Source organism: Trichoplusia ni, chromosome 5 (genome assembly GCF_003590095.1).
Source record: "Trichoplusia ni isolate ovarian cell line Hi5 chromosome 5, tn1, whole genome shotgun sequence".
Classification (NCBI taxonomy): Eukaryota; Metazoa; Arthropoda; class Insecta; order Lepidoptera; family Noctuidae; genus Trichoplusia; species Trichoplusia ni.
This window is the reverse complement of record NC_039482.1, coordinates 9,186,955-9,212,833: the sequence shown is the minus strand read 5'-3', so window position 1 is coordinate 9,212,833 and position 25,879 is coordinate 9,186,955. Positions and strand designations below refer to the sequence as shown.

At 40.6% G+C, this 25,879-nt stretch overlaps 3 protein-coding genes across 4 annotated transcripts; 2 read left to right on the top strand and 1 right to left on the bottom strand.

The window, feature by feature from the left end:
* The first annotated feature begins 39 nt into the window (after window positions 1–39).
* Window positions 40–12,448, top strand: LOC113494390 (vacuolar protein sorting-associated protein 35). 2 transcript variants are annotated; one of them, XM_026872708.1, is made up of 18 exons: window positions 40–175; window positions 339–419; window positions 2,136–2,256; window positions 3,301–3,494; window positions 4,099–4,227; window positions 4,493–4,578; window positions 4,984–5,176; window positions 5,643–5,771; window positions 6,373–6,477; window positions 6,819–6,967; window positions 7,674–7,893; window positions 8,517–8,626; window positions 8,971–9,139; window positions 9,540–9,637; window positions 10,094–10,272; window positions 10,657–10,790; window positions 11,173–11,346; window positions 12,107–12,448. In XM_026872708.1, the coding sequence occupies exons 2-18, from the start codon at window positions 345–347 to the stop codon at window positions 12,263–12,265; spliced, it is 2,424 nt and encodes an 807-aa protein (XP_026728509.1). In that variant the 5' UTR covers window positions 40–175; window positions 339–344; the 3' UTR covers window positions 12,266–12,448. The 2 variants fall into 2 exon arrangements, with proteins under 2 accessions (XP_026728509.1, XP_026728508.1); XM_026872707.1 differs by lacking the exon at window positions 40–175 and adding an exon at window positions 182–265.
* A 1,817-nt stretch (window positions 12,449–14,265) lies between these two features.
* LOC113494389 (protein LTV1 homolog) lies at window positions 14,266–19,140 on the bottom strand. Its single transcript, XM_026872705.1, has 11 exons — window positions 19,033–19,140; window positions 18,780–18,938; window positions 18,380–18,499; window positions 17,910–18,054; window positions 17,366–17,479; window positions 17,121–17,236; window positions 16,767–16,916; window positions 16,244–16,401; window positions 15,618–15,765; window positions 14,888–15,072; window positions 14,266–14,481 (listed from the first exon to the last, which is right to left on the bottom strand). Exons 1-11 carry the CDS (start codon window positions 19,033–19,035, stop codon window positions 14,304–14,306), a joined length of 1,476 nt encoding a protein of 491 aa, XP_026728506.1. The 5' UTR covers window positions 19,036–19,140; the 3' UTR covers window positions 14,266–14,303.
* A 254-nt stretch (window positions 19,141–19,394) lies between these two features.
* LOC113494388 (isoleucine--tRNA ligase, mitochondrial-like) lies at window positions 19,395–20,754 on the top strand. Its single transcript, XM_026872704.1, has 3 exons — window positions 19,395–19,625; window positions 19,752–19,874; window positions 19,952–20,754. Exons 1-3 carry the CDS (start codon window positions 19,431–19,433, stop codon window positions 20,174–20,176), a joined length of 543 nt encoding a protein of 180 aa, XP_026728505.1. The 5' UTR covers window positions 19,395–19,430; the 3' UTR covers window positions 20,177–20,754.
* The last annotated feature ends 5,125 nt before the right edge of the window (window positions 20,755–25,879 follow it).

Below are 25,879 nucleotides of genomic sequence, written 5' to 3'. Positions count from 1 at the left end.
TTGTGTACACTGTGCCTTCAAATAAAAAAACATACATTCAATTGACAAGTTGTCAGCTTCGGTTGACAGTAGTTGTCAAGTCAATCCGCTTGCGATATCCTACCAAAGAAAATTGTGTTAATTTTCCTTAGAAAATCTTATCGGTGTCTCCGTTTGTCCTCAGTCCACAACACAGGTTGGTTGCGAAATGTTACATCGTCAATTCACACATTGAGCTAGACATATGGAGCGCATTGATCATCCGTTTTTGTATATTTGGTCCAGTGTTAGTAGTTCGTAGGTACTTTGATTTATCACTTTTTTATCGGAACTAGTGCTTTATCTGTTTGTGTTTGTAGGCACAAATGACGAATCAAGCGTCCCCGGTGGAGGAGCAGGAGAAACTCCTGGATGAAGCCTTGAATATAGTCAAAGTGCAGGTATGTTTTCATATCAATTACTCAATGGACTGGACAATTTATGGGCGGTTCACGGCTTCCGTTGTTTTTTTTATTGACGTTGGTGTTATTTTTACTGCCAAAACAAAACTTTTTGATGCGAGTAAAAAGTTTTAATATTTATTTTAAAGTTATTTCTTTCATTTTAAAAACAGGTTTCTTTAACTGTGTTTCCGTTTTAAAATATCGTATAATTTCTTTCATTATATAATTGTTTGTTGTTCAGAATGCTTTAACTGTACAAACAAATGATTAGCGTTCAAAGAAATTATCTATTTAGTTCTCCTCTACTACTTTTCTGAAATAGTAGTATTCTTAAGCCTATTTTCTTAAATAACATGCAAATACAATTCATTTACACTTACTTTGTATGACATCCATTCAAAAGTTCAACTATTCTTCCTACAATAGTTGTATTATTCTGCAAAGAGAGATTGTAAGAGCAAAATTAATTATTATTTAAATTATTCAATGACCTACTAGAGTTGGCCTTGGACACCTTATATGTATGTGGTGTATGACCATATATTGTATGTAGAATATGATAACTTGATGTCTAAAGAAGTATGCAGAGGTGTTCTATTGCATTTTCAAATAGTAAGAGTTAAATGAAAGCATATGGAAAAGTCAATGTAAACAATATTTGTAATTGTTTACAAGTTGCAACACTTTTACACATAAACTAATTAATCATAAATGATTTGACCATGTGGTAGGTTACTTGATCAATATACAGGTTCCTGGTGATGGTATCCCTATTCTACATGTAAGTTCTAAATCAGACTATTGAAAAAAGCGGTTTGGGAAGACATCAGTCCGGCCGTCTGAACTCTCTCCAGAGGCACAGAAGTCTTGGCCCTAGGTCATAATGTAGGACTCTGTTATGATCAAATACAATATAAAATAAATGGTAGGTCTTTGTTCCTATGAGAAAATAAACATTATCAACCACTTATTCTAATGTCAGTCTGTTAGTAGAGATTTATCATTAAAAAAAAAGCACCATCTTACATCATTCCATGCCCTTTTTTATGGTTTTGGGTATACATAAACTATTTACTATGCGAATACTATGGAATGTCAGTGAAAACACAAGCTACCCATAGAATACAGTACTTTGACAAGATTTGTATAAACTGAATTTAACTTTCTATAATATTTATGAAGATACATTGTTTGAATCCTCTTTGATGGCACTGTAAGATGTTTATACAAAATTAAAATTCAAACATTAATGTTGCTACTTCTCTGAAGATTATTATGTATGCTTTTATATGTATATGTTTAAGAATACCTATTGTGATACCGGGTAGTGTTGTATAATGTAACAGAGTTATAAATAGGAAATTTCCTTAATCTTTTTACTGTACTCCTATATAATGATATAGTAAAATTGTTGCAATTCTGAAAGTGTGTAGGGCACTGTAGAGCGACACGTCACGTCACGTCCTGTCCTGCACTGCTTGGTCTTAAGTTGCGTTAGTTTTCCATAACTGCAACAGTATTAATTATAGAAGGGCTTTCAAATCTAATCAGTAAGGTCTCTATAAGAGAAAAGGAGACAAAAAATTGCTTGTCTTTATAATTCCCCATTAATTTTGTTTTACTTTAATTATTTTTTTCATCTTTTCTAGAAATTATCTGAAAAGTACGAAAGTAACATCTAATGAAACAGCGATTTTGTGTATTTTTTCGCAGGCATTTCAAATGAAGAGATGTCTGGACAAATCGAAGTTGATGGACGCTTTGAAACACGCGTCGACCATGCTTGGGGAGCTGAGAACTTCTCTGCTGTCACCGAAAAGCTATTATGAGCTTTGTATCCTTTTACCATAAAGTTTGGTTTGTAATAACACGGTAGCTAAATTGCTCGATGCCTCCTTACAACGTACTTTTCCGAGTCTGAAAATATGAATCGATTGATTATAATACATATTATACAATAGCACAGTTAGTACTGCACTTTCGATTTCCGAATTTAATCCTTGCGTCGCGGGATTTTCACAAACATACAAGTCACATGCATAAAAATATCCAGACTCAGGACAAGCATTCGTAGATGACACTTTTACTACTACGCGGGGATCGAATCCGCGACATTTTGCGAACAGTGGCTTTGGCGTGGCGACATTAACCACTCGGCTACGCGTACAGTCAATCCTCGGTAGTCTCTGAACCTTATGAAAAGGTTATGGACGAGTATTAAAATTAATTTGCAAGATTCAGGTGAATTTATAAAAACCTCTACATTATACATTCACTTAAGCAACGTTCCAATCTGTTGAGTGAGCAAGATATTGAATACTACATGATATATTATGTTACTTGAGTTTTAGATTACCACTATTGGTATGCAAGCAATGAAAGTTATAAACAAATTATATGAAAATCGACACTCACTATTTGATTATGTGTCTGTGCTGCGAACAGACGGGGGGTGTGAAAGCGTGAGGCGACACGCGCAGTGTAATTCTCCGTCTCGCCTCCAAAATAGCATAGGTTGGGCCTCGGTAATAGGTCGTAGTATGGGCTTTAGACAATGATATTGTGATCAAACCACCGAGACGATGAAACATTTTCGTATTTTTGTATAGTTGAAGAGTTGTAATAAATTACGTAATTTTACGACGACTCAAGTCAAAACTAGTCAGGCGATATAACTAGGGTTCAAAAAGTTACAATCAAATTTTTCTACCTTGGCAAAATGAACCAAAGAACAATTTCATCTTCCGAACTGAACCTATGTTTCACAGATCACCCAAACCAACTGCAGCAGGTTGCAGTTCTATTTAATAAAAAAAAACTCCACAACTACACTCAATTGCCCTGTTTCATCAAAAACCAATCCTTAACTCGACACCAGACATGGCAATCACCGACGAACTACGTCACCTAGAACTGTACCTCTTAGAAGAATTCCAGAAGGGCCGCAAGGTCGCCGACCTGTACGAGCTGGTGCAGTACGCGGGGAACATCGTGCCGCGTCTGTACTTACTGATCACTGTCGGATTGGTGTATATCAAGACTAATACGAATCTGAGGAGGGATCTGTTGAAGGTAAGAATGTTATGGAGTAGATGACATGTACCCAATTCTCTTGGTGGTATGACGTATGTAGCTTTGGGGATTGGCAAATAATGTGGCTGTATATTGTTGAAAGACCAATGAAATGGTTCTGATGTTACTTAAATTACTACTCTCTCTCGCGTCACGAACGAACAAATTTAACCTCGCACAGTATTCAAAGTTAATTATTATAGTGGTTTCTTAGGTTTACGCGAATGTTAAACATTAAAATGAAACCACTTGTACGGATTTTATCGCGGTTTAATTTTTGATTTTAGTTAACGATGTTTCGATACTTTTGCAAGTATCATGGTCACGAGCAAACAAAAATTCGTAAAAGTAGTTTCATTTCAATTAATTATTAATTAAAGTCTTTTTTAGATCGTGACTTTCGTTTTCTATTTGTGTCTGCAAAAATCAGTCCGCAAAAAAAAACAAAATTAGACTTTCCATGTTTGAAAATAATAACAAAGTATTTACATAAGAATGTTTAAAGAAAGGACACTTCTATCCCGATCACAATGACTGAAATAATCTTCTTAACCGACATCTTGAATTTGTATCCTAACTTCTCAATACCTAACCATTGTCATAGGACCTGGTAGAGATGTGTCGCGGCGTCCAGCATCCGCTTCGCGGCCTGTTCCTCAGGAACTACCTGCTGCAGTGCACCAGGAACGTGCTGCCTGACACTTCAGAAGCTCAGAACGAAAACGAGGGGGTTGTGAGTATGACTTGCACTTTAAACTTAACTAAATGAAGAAAAAAAATGCCTATGAAACTGTTGAAGTTTTTAATATACTTTCACTCGCTATGATTTGTAAATGGTTGAACATATTCGATTTACACTCATTTAAGAACCGAGGCAAAGTGACCCTTAAAATAGCGTCACTCTACCCGTTTTGACCTACATACAGACGTATAAACCTCAAGGGTTACCTAAGGTACTCAAGTTCCACACTTAGCAATAGGATTTTTCTCTTGTCCAGGTTAAAGACGCTATCGACTTTGTGCTGATGAACTTCGCTGAAATGAACAAGTTGTGGGTGAGGATGCAGCATCAAGGACACTCCAGGTATATACGAAGTTAATTACGTTCTACTTTAAAGTACCTCTTAAGCTCCGCGTAATGAGTCTCCGAATTCCTGTTTTTTTTCGAATAATTGCTGAGCGTGGCTAATTTTCAACCGAAGATCTCCCGGAAACCTCCTTTGGAACACAAAAAATACTTATCCCTCAACACTAATTACTGACCCCTTAACTATCCTTAATCGGGAAAACCCCACTTCGACAGATTTTTGTGGGAAACAGCTGTGAATTAAAAAAAAACACCTCCCGAGGAATACTCTCTAGGCAAAATTTTACGGAGCCTTTTAAATTTTCTCGTACAGTTTCACATATCTCCAAGTACTACAAGAAAAAAAAAGAACTCAGTCGGTTTAAACATGTACTATAATTATATACTTTCTCATCACCATAGGGACAAGGAACGCCGCGAACGCGAACGTTCCGAACTCCGTATCCTAGTCGGGACGAACTTGGTCCGTTTATCCCAGCTTGAGTCCGTGACCGTGGACGACTACAGACGCCTCGTCCTGCCCGGGATACTGGAACAGGTCGTCAGCTGTCGAGACGCGATCGCACAGGAGTATCTTATGGAGTGTATTATACAGGTATGATGGTAGTCAAATTAAGCATGATTTAAGTAAAGTGAGAAACTGTGCCTTTTTTTCAATAGTGAAAATGCAGCCATATCATTTCAATAAAGCAGAAAAACTAGAGGGCTGGAAGGGAAAACTACACTGTAGGTAATCGAGACCCTGACCTTAGTTAAGACGATGTGTTGCAGTCTTTCTATTATTTAATTTACGCTTTACTTAAGACTTCAAACTACGACACCACCACACCCTGCTGGGATGCTTTAACACCGCATTCATATTGTAAACTAAAGAGCAAGAATGAAATTATGGTCTGGTGTATTTACCAGTACCAATCCAAGATCGACTCTTTCGCGCATTTCAAGCCCTTTGACGCCGTATCGATGTCGGTCAAACAGGCTTTTCTGTAAGGATACCTACGCGAATTAATGCATTGCCAATGTCGGTCAAACAGTCACCAATAATTTCCCATTGTACCCAGGTATTCCCTGACGAGTTCCACCTGGCGAACCTGCAGCCGTTCCTCAAGTCCTGCGCCGAGCTGCAGCCCGGCGTCAACATCAAGAACATCATCATCGCTCTCATAGAGAGACTCGCCACTTATAGCCAGGTATTTAAGCAACTTTATTACACAGTAATTATGTACATTATCAAATGGTGCAACGATTTCCTCGCGCGTATTTATCGGGATGCCTGTCTAGTTTCGGACCCAACTAGAGTCCTTAATTATGAGCTGACGCTGCGGGCGAGCGAGTCAAACAACTTTGTACATGTTTATATGAGTACATAACAAGCACACTCAAACATCTAGACTGTTATTAAAAATAATATTCTACAATTTTACACACCGCCATCTAGCCTCAAACTAAGCAAAATGTCTGGGCACAGAAAAAATGATCATGCATATCACAAAAACATATTGACCTAGGTGGAAATCGAACCCATATCCTCCGGCAGTCATTGCCACTAAACCCTAGACGAACTGGCCAGTCAAAATGGCACTCTTCATTAATAGCAGCATGAAGCTAGTAATCATTTATTCTTGTATCTCTGTTTATACCTAGATAACGATGTGGGAGTGGAACGGCTATGCACAATGACTGCCCGTCTCACTTCCACAATGACTATGTCATCATTGTATAGTACCTGTTTATATTATCTTATTTCTTCCTAGGTCTCTTTTAACAGTATTTTTTTCCCATTTGTTACAGAGAAACGAAGGCAACATAAATTTAAGCGTAGTTCTAGAAGATGGTAAGGAACAAGAGGTACAACTCTTCGAAGTATTCTCCGACCAGGTTGCTGCTATTACACAGGTAAATATTAACACTAGGTTGAATCATTAAGACGATTAAACTATAAAAAATAATAAAAATGTTTGTCCCAAATTTAACAAATTAAAAGTATCTACGCAATTGAGTGCTAAATGAGATATACAACATTTATATCCGTCGCTATTAACAACTTTGTTTATATTTAAAGTAACTTTGTAAAGAGAAAATAAAGAAATCATTTATATTATTACAAAACCAAAAAAAAATAAGATCACACATCAAAGTTTCCTAGGCAATTTGAATATTTGGCAAATGTTTAAAATCAGCCAATAAACTAATAAAATTGAGTGAATTACAAACTTACCAACATATATTATTTGCAGAGCCGCGTCGATATGCCCCCGGAAGACATGCTGTCCCTACAGTTGGCATTACTGAAGCTAGCTCAGAGGTGCCACCCTGACAAACTTAACTATGTCGATAGAGTATTATTACATACGGATAAGATTTGTGCTGATATACACCAGTCTAGGTGAGTAAAAGAACACTAATCATATATTATGGGTTGTTGACTAGGAATGTAAGAAAATGATTTTAGTCTAGTTAGTGACTAGACAACATTAAGCCTAGCATTGCCATTCAAAGTGGCAATGCTGCCAGCCTTTTGGGCACACTCCCAGCCGGCAGCGATGCCGATGAATTTTTTTTTATGCTTTAATTTAATATTTTTTTTGTTTTTTAACTTGTAAATATTTAACTCTCTTAACAATGTGCTAAAAACACGTTAGTGACTTCACTAACATATTCTGCTACAAGTGAATGACGATAATCTAATCGATTTACAAGTCGGTCATATGACCGGTCGATATATGATCTAATCATAAATCTTATAGTTAATTACCCCATATATGACTGTACGGATAGCCGTGTTTGAGGTCACTACCCCAAACCCACTGTGCGCGTCGTGTCACGGGTTCGATCCTCGCGTAGGACAAGCATTTGTGTGATCCACAAATGCTTGTACTGAGTCTGTGTGTCTTTTTGCACGTTATTTGTATGTTTGTGACACTCCCCTCGACACAAGGAATACATTTCTTACAGCGGGAGTATTTTTCTTAAAATATAATATCATCTAATCTTTAATCTTATAGTCAACATCCCCATAGCATACACTCCAAAACAAAAATCGACTACAACTGTTCCCAAGCATTAAGTACTAACCCATCTCCCTATTACAGCGGCAAAACCCATTTAGAACACAACACAGCGGTATTCAAAGAGCTGATGAAGATCCTCAAGCTCCCCGCAGACCACTACAAGAACATCCTGACGCTCATCAAGCTGCAGAACTACGCGCCGCTTATAAAGCACCTCAACCACCCCGGCAGGACTATGATAGCGGTGCATCTTATCAACGATGTATTGGATACTGATTGTTTGATATCCACGCCTGAGGATGTGAGTGTTCTTTTTAGTTCATAAAGTACTAGCTATTTCCCGCGGTTTCACCCGCGTAGATTATTTTTTCTTTACCGCAATTTTTCCATATTTTCTCACCGTTTAAACCTTCCCTGGACTGGTACGATTATTTAAAGACTAAAATTAGACAAATCGGTTCAGCCATTCTCGAGTTTTAGCGAGACTAACGAACAGCAATTAATTTTTATATTTATTTTAGATTATATATAGTATTAGCTGTTGCCCGCGACTTCGTCCGCGTGGTTAGAAGATATAATTTAGGAATTTTTGTACGGAAGCCCTCGTAGATGAATATTTTTCCCCGTTTTTGCCACATTTTCCACTGTATCTTCGCTCCTATTAGTTGTAGCGTGATGTTATATAGCCTAAAACCGTCCTCGATGAATGATCTATTGAACACAGAAATATTTTTTTTCAATTCAAAACAAAAATACTTTATATAATACCTTAATAACAAAAGAAATACTTTTAAAACCAGTCTCATTCGGATAGGTGAGATTATAATAGGAATACATCAACACAAGTTAAAATTCTATCTTTTTCCAACAGTCAGCAAAGATAAGCATTTTCTCGGGAAAAATGAATGTTATAAATAATTTCAGGTGGAGTCAGTACTAGCGATGTTAGACGTACTAGTCAAGGACCAGCCCGATCAGGGTACAGCGGAGCCAGATGTTGAAGACTTCATGGAGGAGCAGGGCTTGCTGGCAAGGTATAGTGAGAATGTATTATTTATATATTAAGGATCTCCAACAAAAGATACACACCATTCATGACATAAATATAACATAATATAAAAATAATTATATATCTGTACTCCTTCACTTATAGGAGACCACAGCATGCACAGTATCATTATAGTTGCATGGATGCTATATCATTTGCTTTAGCCCTAGGTAAAATTTGAATCGTCTGTTTTATGATATAACTGCTTATTTATGCTTACTTTCATTATTTGTCTTAAGTCTTTTCGGTTTGACACCAAACCCTAGGGCATATATTTTTCTCCTTCACATTAGTAGCATATTAGAAATGCCTAGTTGTTTTTCCTTCCAGATTGATCCACCACTTCAAGTCGGACTCGGCCGACCGTCAGTACCTGATCCTGAGCGCGGCCCGCAAGGCGCTCCAGGCGGGCGGCGCGGCCCGCATACAACACAGCTTCCCGCCGATACTGTTCCACGCGTACAGACTCGCACACACTTATAAAGAGCTCAAGGATACTGTGAGTTGTTTCATAAAACTTATAACCGCTGAAATTATTAAGTTTCTTTGTCACGTGTCATGGTGGCCTTGCGGTCCTATGGATTTATTGTAGCTGCAGATTTGATAAACATAGGCGATATTGGAATCAGATATTACGGAATTGGGAGCATAATTGGCAATTTCCGCATTGTTTCTATGCGAAAGTATGTGTTTATACCTATTTGTAACCTATTCACCTCCAAATGGCTGGACCGATTGCGATGAAATTTCCGTAGAAGGATTGTATTCTTTTTACAACTATAACCGAAAGCTTTTATTGAATTTTATATTTGGTGTCGAATATAACAAAACCACGCAAATATTTTTATTGAACTAAAAGAAGACCAAAAAGAAAAGTATAATTTAATTTCTCTTTTCAGGACGACATGTGGGAGAAGAAATGTCAGAAGATATTCCAGTTCTGTCACCAGACCATCAGTATGTTAGTGAAAGCTGAACTCGCCGAACTGCCACTAAGGTAAGTACTTTAAATCTATTGAGAATACTTTCATCATCTTAAACAACAAAATACAACTCAATGTGTAGGTTGTAGGATCAAATCTCGGCACACACCGATGTCCTTTCGTATTCAGAATTCCATGCCGGTTCTTCACTATAGGCACATTAGACACGACAATTTAGAACCGTGTAACTAGTCATTAGTGTAAACTTTAAAGTGCCTGGAAAAAAGCCTTTTTGAAATAAAAACTTTTGGCTTCGATTTTGAGCGCATTGTGTCTTCCCAGGCAACGAAGGAAGGAAAGGAAGTCGATTTAATATTATAAAATTCCATTGTTTTTCTAAAAAGCTGCAGCGTTAAAATGAAAAATTGTCCCACGTGAATTTTATATCACCAAATTTTCCCACAATTGTCTATTTAGAATTTTCAAGCATAATACTGTTCGCAGATAATTTACTTAACTAAAACTTCTAGGTTATATCTCCAAGGCGCCCTGGCAATCAGTGAGATCGGTTTCGCGAACCACGAAACGATAGCCTACGAGTTCCTGTCGCAAGCCTTCTCGCTGTACGAGGACGAGATATCGGACAGCAAGGCGCAGCTGGCAGCCATCACACTCATCATAGCGACTTTCGAACAGATTAACTGCTTCGGTAAGTATCTACATATTAATATACTTGAAATTATATTTTAAAACAACAACAACGAACACTCGACTTCAAATAAAACTTCTGAGACAAATTTGATAAAATCAATCATCAATCTTTTTCTTTCTTATATATAAAAAATGAATTGCTGTTCGTTAGTCTCGCTAAAGCTCGAGAACGGCTGAACCGATTCATACAGATATATTCGTGATAGTCCAGGGAAGGTTTAAACGGAGAGAAAGTATGGAAAAGTTGCAAAGAAATGAGTTTTTTTTAAATCTACATTGCTATTAATGACATACGAATGACTGTAACCTTGTGCAGGGAAAACTGCCTATTTGGAATAAAAACTTTGTACTTTGATTTTGAAAACTTGTCTAATCTTCTCAGGCGCTGAAAACGCGGAGCCAATGCGTACCCAATGCGCCCTGGCGGCCAGCAAGCTGCTGAAGAAGCCCGACCAGAGCCGCGCGGTGGCACTCTGTGCGCATCTGTTCTGGAAGGCGGCCAAGGATGGGAAGCAGGTCTGTCTAAATCATGAAACGAAATTCTAGTACCCGTAACGGAACAAAGGTTCTGTTTTTATTTAGGTATTAAAAATATAATATAGTTGTTGTAGTTCTCCGCCATTTAGTGTGACTGGTATTGTAAGATTTGTGGAATCTGTAAGGACATAAGAATTTCATTAATTAATGAGGGAATATATGAATTTAATAAAAGGAAACAGGCTCCGCCTAATTTGAGACTAGAGCGAATATGTAATTTAAATGAATTTTGTGATACTTATTATTCCCTGTCCGGGCCATTATTTTTAAGAAGTCAATTATTTTTAATTGTTTCAATCATTTAAGACCCACAAAACAATAAACAAATCGACTAATAATAATCACACTTTGGCAACAACAGTGGCCCCTAAACGACGCGTCCCGCGCGCTGGACTGCCTGAAGAAGGCGGCGCGCGTGGCGCAGCAGTGCATGGACGGCGGCGTGCAGGCGCAGCTGCTGGCCGAGCTGCTGGGCCGCTACGCGCTGCTGCGGGAGCGCGGCAACACCAGCCTCACCACCAACCTCATCGACGCGGTCAGTCACACCCACCAATACCATTGTTTTATCTAGGGGGGAGGGGCGTGATGGGGTGATGGCCCAGGGCGAAAAATTCTGGGGGGCGCCACGGTCTGAAGTTGAGTCTCTTGCCTCTCCTGGTGCAAACCCTCAGAACTGTGTTCTACGCTTTGTGCAGATTTCTGGATTTTGATGGATTTTTTGAGGGTTTTTGGTCGAGGAGCGACTCTATAATTTTACTTGGGATCAGCAAAAAACTAACACTCGATATTGCTTCCCTCAAGTGGGCATAATATCATCGCAATATTTTCGCCCGGGATGTCAGTGGCCCTTACGCCGGCATTGACTGTATCTATATATTATGATCTTCAGCTCATAATTCCTTCATCATTTCTTCGCTCCGTTTTGGTCCGGAAAATCCCAAAAAATACTAGTGAATCCGTTGCACCTTTTAAGTATGAAACATTCTGCACTGACAGTTCTCATATTCGTTGTTACTTTCAAGTAATCAAAAATGTATCAATCGGATTTGATTTCCTTTATGAACTAATTCGATATTTGTAAGCAATCGAAAACTTTCGTTCGACATCTTCACTACGATTGACAATTATTGAATGCATTCGCATTACATCATACGGTGCGTAGTTTAACCCGTCCCAAAAACCAGATTATTATTTTAATTCTGTATGGCAACATTATTACAGCAATATTAATGCATAAGAGTGATATTTCAATCACAATACTCAACCTAATTAAACTCTTAATTTCTCATCACCAGGTGATCCAAAAAATCCGTGAGGAGCTAGCGAACCTGGACCAGTCTGAGGAGGTGGAACAGATCACGAAGCACTTCCACAACACGCTGCAGCATCTGAAGAACAGGATGGAGTGCCCCGACCCTGACGGGCTAGGATATGAAGGCCTTACTCTTTCTTAAGCTGTCGGTTAAGAGATTCAACCTGTTTAGCGGCTGGTTGGAGAGTGTATAGTAATTTTTGAAGGTACTTTGTTTGGAGGATGAATCGTTGATGCGAGTTGTCAAGTATAATAAGGTATTTGACTAAGGGCCGATTTTTCAATCGCCAGATAACTTTTATTTGACGAATAAGTTTGACGTATTGATAGCTTTTGTATGGAAAATATGTCAAACGGCCATATTTATTCCTCAGGTAGAAGTTATCTGACGGTTGAAAAATCGGCCCTAAATTTAATAATAGAAATTTGTTAAGTCAGTCAGACAGATTTCAAAAATATTGAATAAGTATTTTTCATTTTATCATATAATTAAAAAGTGGCAGTGGGGGCTAAAAATATCACTTGCTGTCACACGAGATTTTTAAGCACTGTATCCCCTTCATTTTTTGTTTACGAGCCAAAAGAAAATATACGTATCCAATGATTTTGAAATCTGTCTGACGGACTTTTTTTGTCAGATACCCTAATGGAATAACATATAATATCTAGACTGTAACCTGATTCTGTCTTTGGAGTACAGTAAGATATAGTCCATTTAACTAGAAAAAGCGGTTAATCATGACTGTGATTATTAATCTACCCCATAATATTTTACAATAAGTTCTCAACAAGGCCTCTACATGTTGAACCTGTGTTCCCGCGTACGCCTTTAAAAAGGACCGGGTCCCATGAAGGTCCCATGAAGTTATCCCGTGACAGAAAATAAATTATAATCGATTTATTCTTTAACGGAGTAGAAGCGCATATTCAAAAGCCAAGTATTTCACGTCTAAATTTATTTATAGGCAGCTGTCTTTTCTGTGTTGGCAGTTTAATAAACATACTTCAAAGTTGAAATGAAACTACTTTTAAGGATTTTATCGCGGTTTAATTTTAGATTTTAGTTCCCGGCGTTTCGACACCTTTGCAGGTATCGTGGTCACGGGCCATCGATAAAATCCGTAAAAGTAGTTTAATTTAAATGTCTAACATTCGCGTAAACCTAAGAAACCACTTAAAGTTTAATCAGTCACTAGTCGTAATCAACCACTTTGACAACACAATATTGAGCAGTCTAAAACACACTCAAGTATATGTATGTATGAATATATCAAAATGCAATTACAGTATTATTCAAATAATACCTCAAAAATTACTGTTACAAAACTGATGAAATAGTTACACGATGTTGGCATTATTGCCACGCGTCGATGGAATGTCTGTGAAGTATCTACATTCCTAATACATTTGTATTTTCGATCAGACATCGTTTGTCTAATGAGAATTTAGTTACGCATTCTTTTAATGGTGTTATTTATTAAATAACACCCTTTAAGTAGAACAAATGATGTCTGATTGCATTGAAATTGTTTGCGAAAACAATAATTGATTAATTAATCTCATTTTGTAATGTTAAGTGTACATAGATTAATGATTTTTATTGTGCTAAGTTACGTAAAGCGAGTTTTATAGAAGCAATATATTTCGTGTTAATTTTTATTGTTGTGTTATTTTTACCCTTTCTCTTAAAGACCTGAGGCCTTTGCCCAGCAGTGAGATCTAGAACAGGCTATATAAAAACACCCTTAAATTTAACCAACTCTTAACCCGATATAAATAGAAGGAGGGCCTTTACCTTGCTGTGGGACAATATTGATGCGGATAATAATAATATTAGTATATTAAATAGTATTTACCAAAAAAGCTGCAACAAGATAAAACAAGTTGCTTACTAAAAATGTCACGCTTATTGATCGGCATCACCCGACTAGCGATTTGAGTTTTACTCAAAGGTAGGTCAGCGTTAGTTCATGACTAAGGACTTCGGTTAGATTCGAAACTAGTAGTAATAACACACTTTTGTTCGTAAAATAGTTATTCGTTTCTCGAGAAGAGAGTTTTCGTTGGTTTCATTGTGGCGTGTTTGGCGGGCTAGTCCAAATCCTGTAGAAGACTCGTACAAAATGCAATAAAACTCCTTGGTACACTTACAATAACATATATTTATTCTATCACATATCCTACAATATCCTGTTCCCCTGGACATTATTTCTGTTGTTCAGCATGATCTTCTCTTGTCGTTTCTTCTCTTCTTTAAACGCCTCTTTGTTTGCTTTCTTCTCGATCCTTCTTTCTTTCCTGTATTCTTTTAGAAGACGCTTTCGTTCTTTCTTTTCTTCGGGCGATTCATCTTTAGGCCTGTATGAGAAAATATAAAGTAAATAAATAATATTAATTGATCAAGGTGTTGTAAATAGAAATTGACGTTACGCGAAATTGATGATGCCTAACAGCTTTATCTCATATATTTTATTTAAATACATAAACTCAAAAATATTTATACAGTAAACTAAATTTAATACATATCTACATTTACAAAATAAAAAATATCAATCAATAATGATATATAATAATATCAAAACAGACATCTTTATTCCTGCCAAAGTCGGGAAACGTGCCCAGTAGGCTGGCTGCGTTGCCACGTTGTATGGTAATGCTAATCATGTGGTTCTTATTCTGGTTTAGCTTCTAAACTCTGTGGTCATCCCTGTTGGCCTGCTTCTTTATAAACTTTAGATTTCTAAAATACTATTAACGCACTTACCTAATGGACAGCACACTGAGGGTAGACAGTATAGTTTCAGCATTAGTCCTCTCATCATCATCAGTGCTGGATCCTGCGTCGTTCATAGCGTTGAACTTGGCCAGAGACTTGGCAGTCAGCTTGTTGTCTTTGCCGAGAGCGTCCTTAGGCAAGCCGCGAGAGTTCAACTGGATTTTGTTGGATTTCTGCGGATGTTTCGTTGTTTTATTAGGGGGCTTTACAAACATACAATTCACATGCACAAAGACACAAACCATTGGTAACTAGAAATTCTCATATGGATAAACTTTGCTGATTTTTCTAATTGATTGTTTATAGGTATAGTTTCACTTCCTCACACACAATAATGATTCCTGGGACGGGGTCCCGTTGTCACCTTTAGGGTAAAAAACCCTAAAAAAATATTTATCGCATATACATATCATAACTACAATCCGTGATTCGGAAGGCACCTTTAATTGTGTTTCTCAGCTGTTATTTACATATTTTTGACAGTCGTTACGGGTAGTCAGAGGTAAGCTAGAAAGTCTGAAAACCAGTCCGAGTAGTGTTGCACAGATAAATGGCTGAGGAGGTCAGATAGGCGGTCGCTCCTTGTAAGACACTGGTGAATCTGCTGAATGCGGAATCTGGTTGTACTGGACCGATCGCAACATAGTTGGGAAAAGGCTAGGATGATGATGATGCAATATCATAACCACCCTACGTATTTCCATCCATGATAACTGACCTTAGGCTCATCGATGACCTTCGGATGGTTGTAGAGGTTGGAGTAAGTGGACAGGATAGTCTCGCAGTCCCACTTCTCTTTGGGATCCACGTCGACAGTCACCAGGTCTTCTTCTGACTCTTCTTCAATTTCTTGGAGACGAGTTATTCTATAAATATCAATTGTTTGAAGATATTGAAATGAAACTACCTTTACGGATAATTCATTTCAATGTCTAACATTCGCGTAAACCTAAGAAACCACTATGTTTGTGGATATTCAAATCAAAATCATTTATTGGAACAAAAACCAGTGACAAATATTCGCAAATACTTTTCATAAATTTTTTAAACATTATTAAGGTGTCTAAGCTAGTTTTATATCTTGATGGTCTAAAACATTACTCTCTTATTGACTGTGCTTGGAAAGATAAATTACATTTTGGAAAATTTATATAAAAAAAAGTTTGGGGTCTAATTTTGGGAAGTCAGAAATAGAAATAGAGCACTTGTCGAGGTGCTAAGGGACAGATGGAAAGAGAAGGAAAATATAGCAAGACAGAAAGCTTTTAACACAAAAATGATAAGCTAAAAGAATCAGAGTATCACAAAGGAACATAGAAAGTATGAGACAGGTACACAACTAACCTGGCAATCTCCTTCTCCTTATCGAGGTGGTATCTGCGCTGCGACTCCTCAAAGTCCTCAGCAGCCCGCAGCAGCATGTCGTGGCTCTCCGGCATGAAGCCTTCAATCTCTTCTAAGTCTAGAGCTCCTACTTCCGTGTCATCATATTCAGCGAACATCTGGATATCAAAATTAATTGTATCAAAATCGACACTTAACACAAACAAGCTCTGGTTGCGTCTAAAGTCTGGACTTTGACACAACGTCGCGGGTTCGATGAGACTGGGCGTCTTTGTACCTGTGACTTTCGTTAGTCGTAATTTATCAGAAAATTTTAAAGGAACACTCTTTTTTAATTATTTTATTTGGGAAGGACAGGGATCGAGTTTTCAGTCAGTGGGACCCAGAAATAATCTCCGCTTATAACTAATTGCAAAACTATTTTCAAGTGTAAAAAATTCATAACCAAATAATTATGATAAGCTGACCAATCTCTATAGACATTATAAATTATATTACAACTAACATCTCCTACACTACTTACCCTCTCAAATCTGTTATCCAGTAGTGTGAGCCCCTGGTTCCTCCTCATCACGCTTGAGGACATGGAGTACTGTGAGAAGCGGGACTTCGTATCGTCCTTGTCGCCAGCCTCCCAGGACGCCATGCGACCGCCGCGGCTGGGTTTCTCGCCCTAGTATACGTAAATGATTAATTAATTATAAACAAGAAGCATGATTTTGCCCACAAGTGGGATATTGAGAGAGGAAAATGGTATATTATCATTGAATAGGTATTGGAAGTAGCTGCACAGTTATTAGCAATTATGTGAATCGAAAATCCAAATTGTTACTGTTTCTTTTCCCTCTTTAGACAATACACGAATATTATAGTATACCTGCGAATCAGTATCATCATCAGAGTCAAGATCTGAAGCGAACGCTTTCTCGGAATTATCATCATCTGCCATGCTGTCATCATCTTCATCATCATACTCCTCATCACCAGACCCTCCTGGAGGTGTAAACAGAATTTGGTTTAGTCTGCTTAAACATCAAGAAAAGACAGCAGTACGACGTCTAATAATGGATTTCATTGAAAATATTTCACATATTTTTTATTATAAGAAACTGAAAATCTCACCTTCACCCATAGCAAGTTCAATAAAATTGTCTTCAAGTTCATTGTTGGGATCATCAAAGTCGAAATCTTCGTCCAAAGCCGCTATCACTTCTGGGTCCAAGTCGAGACATAATCCTTCGAAAAAATAAACTTATATTAGTAAATAGCTTAACACAATGGATATCTAACTAAAGCTTATGTTTACATCAAAGGTCTTAGGACACTTCCTTGGGTTAACCCATGTGAAGTGTTACATACAAATATTTGAAAACAATGACTATTTTTTATTAATAACTAAAAAAAATATTTGTTTTTTAATAATATTGGTAGTGCCTTGGGATACCAAATAAGTCCCAAAAACTAAGTTGATCATAATGATGTAGGCAACAAACTCGAATGCCTTTCTAAGGTTACAAAATACAGAGTAGAATATATCATGCACCAATTAGTACTAAGATTTAATTTTAGTATAATTCAATAATTAGATGAAATATGCAAAACTAAAAACAAACCAATGAAGGAAAAAAATAGGAAAAACGTCTGAAGATTTTGATTATTGTGTTACCTTGTGGAGCGGCTTTGTTTAGTAATCCAACATCTTCTTCAACCTCCGAGGCGAATACAGAGCTAGGAAGGTTTAGAGACTCCGGTATAGGAACAGACTCTCCATCATCAGCTGCTGATTTCTCTTTCCTTTTGTGTATTGGTTTCTGAAAGGATAAAAATATTTTTGAGTCATTTTGTGTTTAAATCATATTATAATCATCAATATTCTCGAAAGTAGAGGAAAGTACTGTTTATTTATTTATGTGAATTGATAAAATAGTCTTCATAAAATAGTCATAATTTCAAAAGAGTGTATTAATCATGTGTTTAATTTTTTAGCTTCGCAGAACCAGTGTTATGTCATACTAATTAAGTTTGATTTAAAAGTTGAAGTTGGTGCATAATTAAATCTGATTGGTAATCAGTTAAAATACTAAGTAACATCAGAATAGCAATGTATGTCCATACTTTGCTGTTTACAATACTTACTGGTTGCACAACCAGTGTAACTTCTCGGGTATCTTTAAGATGTTGTAAATAGTTGTAGTCATCATCAAAGTAAATGCCATATTTAACTTGCTGTTCTCTTCTCTGTTCTGGAGTCAATTCCTGTAAAAAAAAAACAATAGAATTAATTTGCAGATTTTGGACAATTTGATATTTGGTAATTGCACTAAATGAATTTAAATTGTGTGCACTGTGTAAATTCTAAGCTATCATCTTCAATGAAAAACAACATTGTTGCACCTCAATTGATGACTAAACAATTTAACAGGCAATATAAGGTTTTAAACATTTAATAAGTATTTTAAAGCGGTAAGTTCTGATGCTAAATGCTAGATCATGCTTAGAGTGCAATAGATTATAAATAATAAAATTTAGAGCTTACTGGTTCCTTCTCTTTGCTTGGTGGTACATTAGCGTTGACAGGCACTAACACACGCTGTGGGGCGGTCTCGTCAGCCACTAAAGGATCCCGCTGAGATCGGTGGACCAGGTTGAAAGTCACAGCTTTCTTACGATCTATGAATTTCTTTTTTGTCTTCGGCTGAAAATAGGTTAAGTTATTAATTATACACAATTCTCACGAAATTATCGATTAAAAACGTTTAAGCTATTAGTAAGCTATGAGTAATTATTACCATTTTGAAGTTCTGTTATTCGAGGTGATAGAATTTTGTAGAAGTAATAACAAATACGCTCAAAACATGTGTTGTTTTGAAATGGCGTACGTCAAAGGAAAGTTGCAGGTTCGTTCGGAAATCTTGCTTGTTGACTAATGTCATAATAAAACTAAATAAATGAAAAAAGGGAATATGTGCATTTTTTATTGCTGTCGTAATAAAAATATGCCTGCATAATTTATTCTAGTTTTGTTTATATCATTCCACGTCAGGAAAACGCTTTTTTATCATTGAAATTATTCGAAGCTACACTTGAGAACGTACTGGATCATAGACAAACTGTTTTCAATGAAGTCAGAGTTACCAACCACAGGATAAGATAAGAATCCGCTGTCATAACAAAATAACCTGAAAATATGTATTTAGCAAGAAATTCGAATATAATTCGTAATCATAACAATAAAACGCTACAAAAATGGTTTTGCGTAAACTGTATACGCGGAAAAAGTACTGCAGCACCAAAGACGAAGACGTATTCGCACACAATACTGTCTCCAAAGACGAATTTTCCTGCACGATCAAATAATGCTATAAAAGAACAAATTCAGAAGGTAAATGAACAGAAACTCTATTTAAAATACATTATACAAGTCTATTAATTAATTTTGAAGGTATTAAATACAACTTTACTGTAAAAAGACGTAGAAATTTATTGTTTTGATTTTCATATTTTTTAGACTGCACAATTCGCAGAGTTGTATAACTGGCAAAGGGAGAACTTAAAAGGTCCTGAATTCGTCCTACACGATGGCCCACCGTACGCCAATGGTGATTTACACATGGGACATGCTGTTAACAAGGTAAATTTCGATTTATTTACTTATTTATACACCTTTGTTAAACATCATAAAATGTTTTACCTAAAACCTTTTTACAGATTATCAAAGACATAAACAACAGGAGTCAAATATTACAAGGGAATAGAGTACATTACGTACCTGGCTGGGACTGCCACGGTCTCCCTATAGAGTTGAAAGCCCTACAAAAAGCCAAAAAATCTTCAAAAACTAATCAAATCTCTGACCCAGTCCATATTAGAAACATAGCCAGAACTTTTGCATTGGAGACTGTAGAAAGACAGAAGGATGCTGTCGGCGACTAAAAGTAAGGTGCCGCGCTATCGCCGGCAAATGGTGTGGGGTACCGCGCACATAGCGGTCCGCCTCACACACATTTTTCATTAGAAATAAGATATTTGCATTTTTGTTTATTTGTTGTAATTTACGTTGGTTAGGTTAAGTTGTTATTAGTTATAATAGTATCAACAACCCAAAGTAAGGCGCCGCGCTGCCGCCGGCAAAGAAAGGTGTGGGGTACCGCGCACATCGCGGCCCGCCCCACAGACATATAGTGAATTAGAAATAGGATTTTACATATTTTTATTATTGTTTATATTTCTAATTGTTGTTATTTACGTTATCATAGACTATTGTCACATTTGTGTCCATTTGTAAAGTTATTAAGTGTAAAATTGCTGAACTATGAAAGTTAATGGTTACGTAATAAGAATTGTAAAATTGACTTTTTACTTTAAGTTGTTTTTAAATGTAAGGGTGAATATCTTATTGGAAATCGCCCAGAAACGCCAAATCCGTTGGAATTTTGAAGATCGGCCGTCGGAGTAAAAAGTTATGAACAAATGTGTAAATGACTCCAATAAGACGGCCGGTATATTGGTGTTTCTGGTCGATAATTAATAAATACAATTAAGTACGTATCTTGTAAGGTGTTATTTAGATAAGAATAACAAATATTTATCATAATAAAACATAAAAAGGTGTATTTAATGTAAAATGGATGAATAAATACAAGGTAAAGGGGTTCGCCAAAGTGAAAATTAACTCCAATACGAGTCTTATTGGAGTGGCGCACGCGGCGGTAAAGTCTCGTTGTATAAAAGCAGCGGGGCTTTCCGTCGTGAGTCAGTCGCAGCTCAGCTTCAGTACGGACAACATCTACGAAGAGAAATTGGCGAACCTCCGATCCTGATTAGAAGATTTACTCCGTGTTTTCTTCAATAATCCTCTAGTAGAGACGTGGGGTGTGTGACGTCGCATCCTCGGTACCTCGGTACCATCTTAGGTTTCCATCAACGACGCACAGAGGGGTGCGTGGGGTACGTGTGCACCAGCGCAAGCAACACACGTACCAAACACTGTGGGACACCGTCCCCGGGCAGTCGACCGCCGCGACCGTAGTCTAAACAGCTACCTCGTGGCCATTGGTCGACCGCGCCCCACAACAGTTGGTCCTTCGAGCCGGATCCCTCGAAACCTAAGAAGAGGTTGCAAGAAGAAAGAAGATTGAAGACTGCAAGATGCCGGTGACCAGGTCACAGAAGGATGTTCCCTTGCGCCCTCCGTCCCGTCCTTGGACGCGGCGGCTCCAACGTCAGGGCCAGAAGGGGCCACGTCTGCGACAGCACCAGCTAAGGCGCCTTCATCAGAAGCAACTACTTCTTCTGGAACAACAGCAACGGAGTACACTACCACCACCGAAGCGACCATGGAGACTGCGACCACGGCGGCATCAGAGAAGAGCAAGGCCGCGAAGAAGGCGAACAAGAAGACCCCAGAAGAGGCCCTGGGGAAGGGGTTGCCGGGTTCCTCCGCAACTCTGAAACCAATGGGGGTCGGTCGCCGAGCCAGGTCTACGAAGACGACGAGTTCCTCGGCCAGAAGAAAGGAGCTAGCAGCCAGGGAAGAACTGGCACGCCTGGAGCTGGAGCAGGCTCAGGCGGCGGCAAGATTAGCACGCATCCGCTTGGAGCTGACGCAGTGCGAGGACGAGGACTCCATGGAAGAAGATGAAGACCTGGAAGAAGAAAGGACAGCCCACGTCAAGAACTGGATCGAGACGTCGGTGCTACATGAAACCACCAAGACAGCGGATGTGTACCCAGGACAGCGACCAGCAGAAGATCAGAAGGTGAAGCCAGAAGAAGAGGCTTCTGCAGGAGGTGCTTTCAACGGGATCCAGGCGCTGACTGCTGCTCTCAAGGAAGCCTTCTCAAGCCGAGAAGGTGCGACGGGGCAGCCGAAGTATATCCACGAGTTACCGTACTTCGACGGCAACAGCAGCGAGTGGATGGCCTTCAAGGTGGTCTACGAGGACACAGCTCACATGTTCAGCAACGTCCAGAATATGGCGCGACTAAGAAGAGCGCTGAAGGGCAACGCCAGAGAAGCTATCAGAAGTCTTCTGTACTCGGAGGCATCTGCAGAAGAGGTCATGCAGGCGTTGAAGAGGAGGTTCGGGAGACCGGATGCCTTGATCCTGGCGGAGCTGGAGAAGGTGAAGACCCTGGCGCGGATATCGGAAAACCCCAGGGAAATCTGCGTGTTCGCCAGTCAAGTAAACAACAGCGTGGCGGCTATCAAGGGACTCAAGAAGCCGCAGTACCTGCACTCACCGGAGATCGTGAAGTGTATTGTTGAGAAGCTACCAACAGTACTCAAGTTCCGGTGGTACGACTACACTGCAGCCACGGATGATGGTGAGTTTTCGGACTTGAATCTCATCAGCAGGTTCCTGAACCAGGAGGCCGACAAGTGTGGAGCCTTCGCCGCGCTGGAAGAAAGAAACAGGAAGACAATCAAGCACGCCTCACACGTCACGCGGGACTCGCAGGAGCGGGAGCCCAGGCAGGCTGAAAGAAAGTGTCCGATGTGTGAGGGCGAACATGTGCTGCTGGAGTGCCGCAAGTTTCAGAAGAGTTCAGTGCAAGACCGATGGGCGGCCGTGAAGAAGAGCAGGGTGTGCTTCAAATGTCTACAGGGAAGGCACAGAAAGGAGATGTGTCGTAAGCCTCCGTGCAAGACCTGCAAGCGGTGGCACCATCACCTGCTTCATGCGGAAGCACAAGAAGAAGCTTCAAGTAGCAAGGACGCTACTGAGGCAGCAGCGGTCATGGCGGCCGTGAACACGGTGAGCAGCACACGAGCCTACCTGAAGATGGTGCCAGTAGAGGTCTACGGTACCAAGGGCTCCAAAAAGATCCTGGCCCTCATGGATGAGGGGTCGACGGTGACGCTGCTGGATCAGAAGGTCGCCGAAGAGGTTGGCGCTCATGGCAGAAGGAGGAGCTGACGATCGAGACAGTTGGCGGCAGGCTCATCCAGAAGAAGGACTCACAGCTGCTGGACCTGGCTGTGAAAGGCGTACACCAAGGGGCCAAGAAGATCTTGAGAGGAGTCCGGACCATGGAAGGACTCAAGCTGGCGCCACAGTTCCTAGAAAAGGGAAGAATTGAGGCGCTGCAAGCACCTGACGAAGCTCTCCGACGCCCTATACTACGAGGGAGAGCGACCGCAACTACTCATCGGGCAAGACAACTGGGAGCTGATCGTATCCCGGGAAGTAAGAAAAGGGAAGCCAGGTGAACCGGTTGCCTCCAGGACAGGACTCGGCTGGGTGTTGCACGGTACCGACAGTGGTGCAATAAAAAGGGTGCAGTTTATTAACACTTGCCTTACTGTCAGCTCACCAGAAGAAGAGATGCACCGGGTCATCAAGGATCACTTCGCGATCGAGGCGCTGGTGTGCAGCCACGCAGACCCTCAACGGACGCCGAGGGACAGGCCATCGCCATCCTAGAGAAGACCTGCAGAAGATTGGAAGACGGGCCGCTTCGAGGCCGGTCTGCTGTGGAGGAACCCAGAAGAAAGGATGCCAGACAGTTATACTTCTGCAAAAAACCGTCTGGCCAACATTGAAAAGAAGATAGACAAGGACCCTCAGCTGAAGGAGGAATACGGTCGGCAGATGGAACATCTTCTGGACAGCGGGTATGCAGAAGAGGCTCCAGCGCAACCCAGAAGACACCAAGAAGAAATGGTACCTGCCACACTTCGCCGTCGTGCATCCTTTGAAGAAGAAGATTAGGATCGTGTTCGACGCGGCAGCGAAGTCCGGAGGCAAGAGCCTCAACGATGCTCTGCTGCCAGGACCAGACCTGCTGCAGTCACTCTTCGGCGTTCTGCTGAGGTTCCGGCAGGGACCCTTGGCGGTTGCAGCAGACATAAAGGAAATGTTTCTGCAGGTGCGAATAAGGCCAGAAGATCGAGACAGCCTGCCGGTTCCTGTGGCGAGGGGATCGACGCGACGAGTCACCGAAAGAGTACAGGATGACATCAGTCATTTTCGGTGCGACTTCATCTCCAAGCACAGCCATCTACGTGAAGAACAGAAACGCAGCTGACTTCCAAGAAGAGTATCCAGAAGCAGCAAGGGCGATCGAGCTGAATCACTACATGGACGACTACCTGCACAGCTTCCACTCAGAAGAGGACTTGAGAAGGGTAACGGCGCAAGTCGACTTCATCCACAGGAAGGCAGGCTTCGAACTCAGGGGATGGGCGTCCAACCAACCTGAGCTGCTGCACCGAGTCAGGACCGAGATGACAGAGAAGGTCGAGGTCAACCTCGGGGAGAAGGGAAGAGAAGACCCTAGGACTACGCTGGTTCACAGAGAAGGACTCCATCGGATTCAGGGCGAACCTTCGGAACACGCCGGAGGAGATAGCGAGAGGTTTCAAGGTGCCAACGAAAAGGGAAGTTACCAGTGCGGTCATGTCTACCTTCGACCCGCTGGGACTGGCATCACCGGTCCTGATTCAAGGTAAGAAGTTACTGCAGAACATCTGGCGCAGCGGCATCGGCTGGGACGAAGAGATCGCAGACCAGGATCACGAAACTTGGAAGGTCTACCTGGAGAAGATGAAGCTCCTGCAGGGCCTTCAGATCCCGAGATGTCTAGCTCCACGTAGCACCGAGGGGGAGCTGCACACCTTCACGGATGCGAGTGAAACGGCGTATGCAGCTGCAGTCTACTGGAGAGCGCAAGAAAGTGACGGGACCTACCTCGTCAATCTGGTGGCAGCGAAGGTGAGAGTCACACCGTTGAAACCTGTGTCAGTTCCCAGACTTGAGCTGCAAGCTGCCCTCCTCGGAAGCCGGCTGGCGCACGCTGTAGAAGAGGAAATGGACCTGAAGGCGAGCAAGAAGACCTTCTGGACGGACTCCAGCATCGTGCTCTCCTGGATCAAGACGGACCCGAGGACCTTCAAGACGTTCGTGGCTCACCGACTAGCAGAAATTGAAGACCTCACCAAGCCACAGGACTGGAGATGGGTGCCTACGGCGCACAACCCTGCGGACGACGCGACGCGTGACGTGCCGGACAACTTCGACAACAAGCATCGCTGGTACACCGGGCCTGACTTCCTGCGACAAGAAGAAGCTCATTGGCCAGCAGCGAGGACCTTCAGGAAGGAGACCACGGGCGAAGAAAAGTCGACGGACGTCGTGGCTACAGCGAGCGTCGTCAGCCGAACTCCAAAGCCAGAAAGATTCTCGTCATGGAAGAGACTTCAGCGGGCAACGGCGAGGGTGCTGCAATTCATTCAACTCTGCCGTCCCATAGGCCGGGTCAACGCATGCAAGACCGACCCGACATGGCGGGTCATCAAGAAGAAGGCGCCGGGAGTGGGAAGGCGACCGACGTCCTCGAAGGAAGAAAGAAGATACATACCCCTCAGTCCGGAGCTGCTGGAGCAGGCCGAGAAGTTGTTGCTGAGGGAGAGTCAAGAGAGAAGCTTCCACGAAGAAATACGACACTTGCAGAAGGGGAAGCAACTCGAGGGCAACAGCAAGTTGAAACGACTCGACGTGGTATTAGATGAAGACCTGCTGCGAGTTAAAGGAAGAATCGACGCGATTCAGGGCGTCTCGAGGAATTTCATACGGCCCATCGTGCTCGACAGTAAAGACCTGATTGGAAGACTTATCTTGGAAGACTACCACC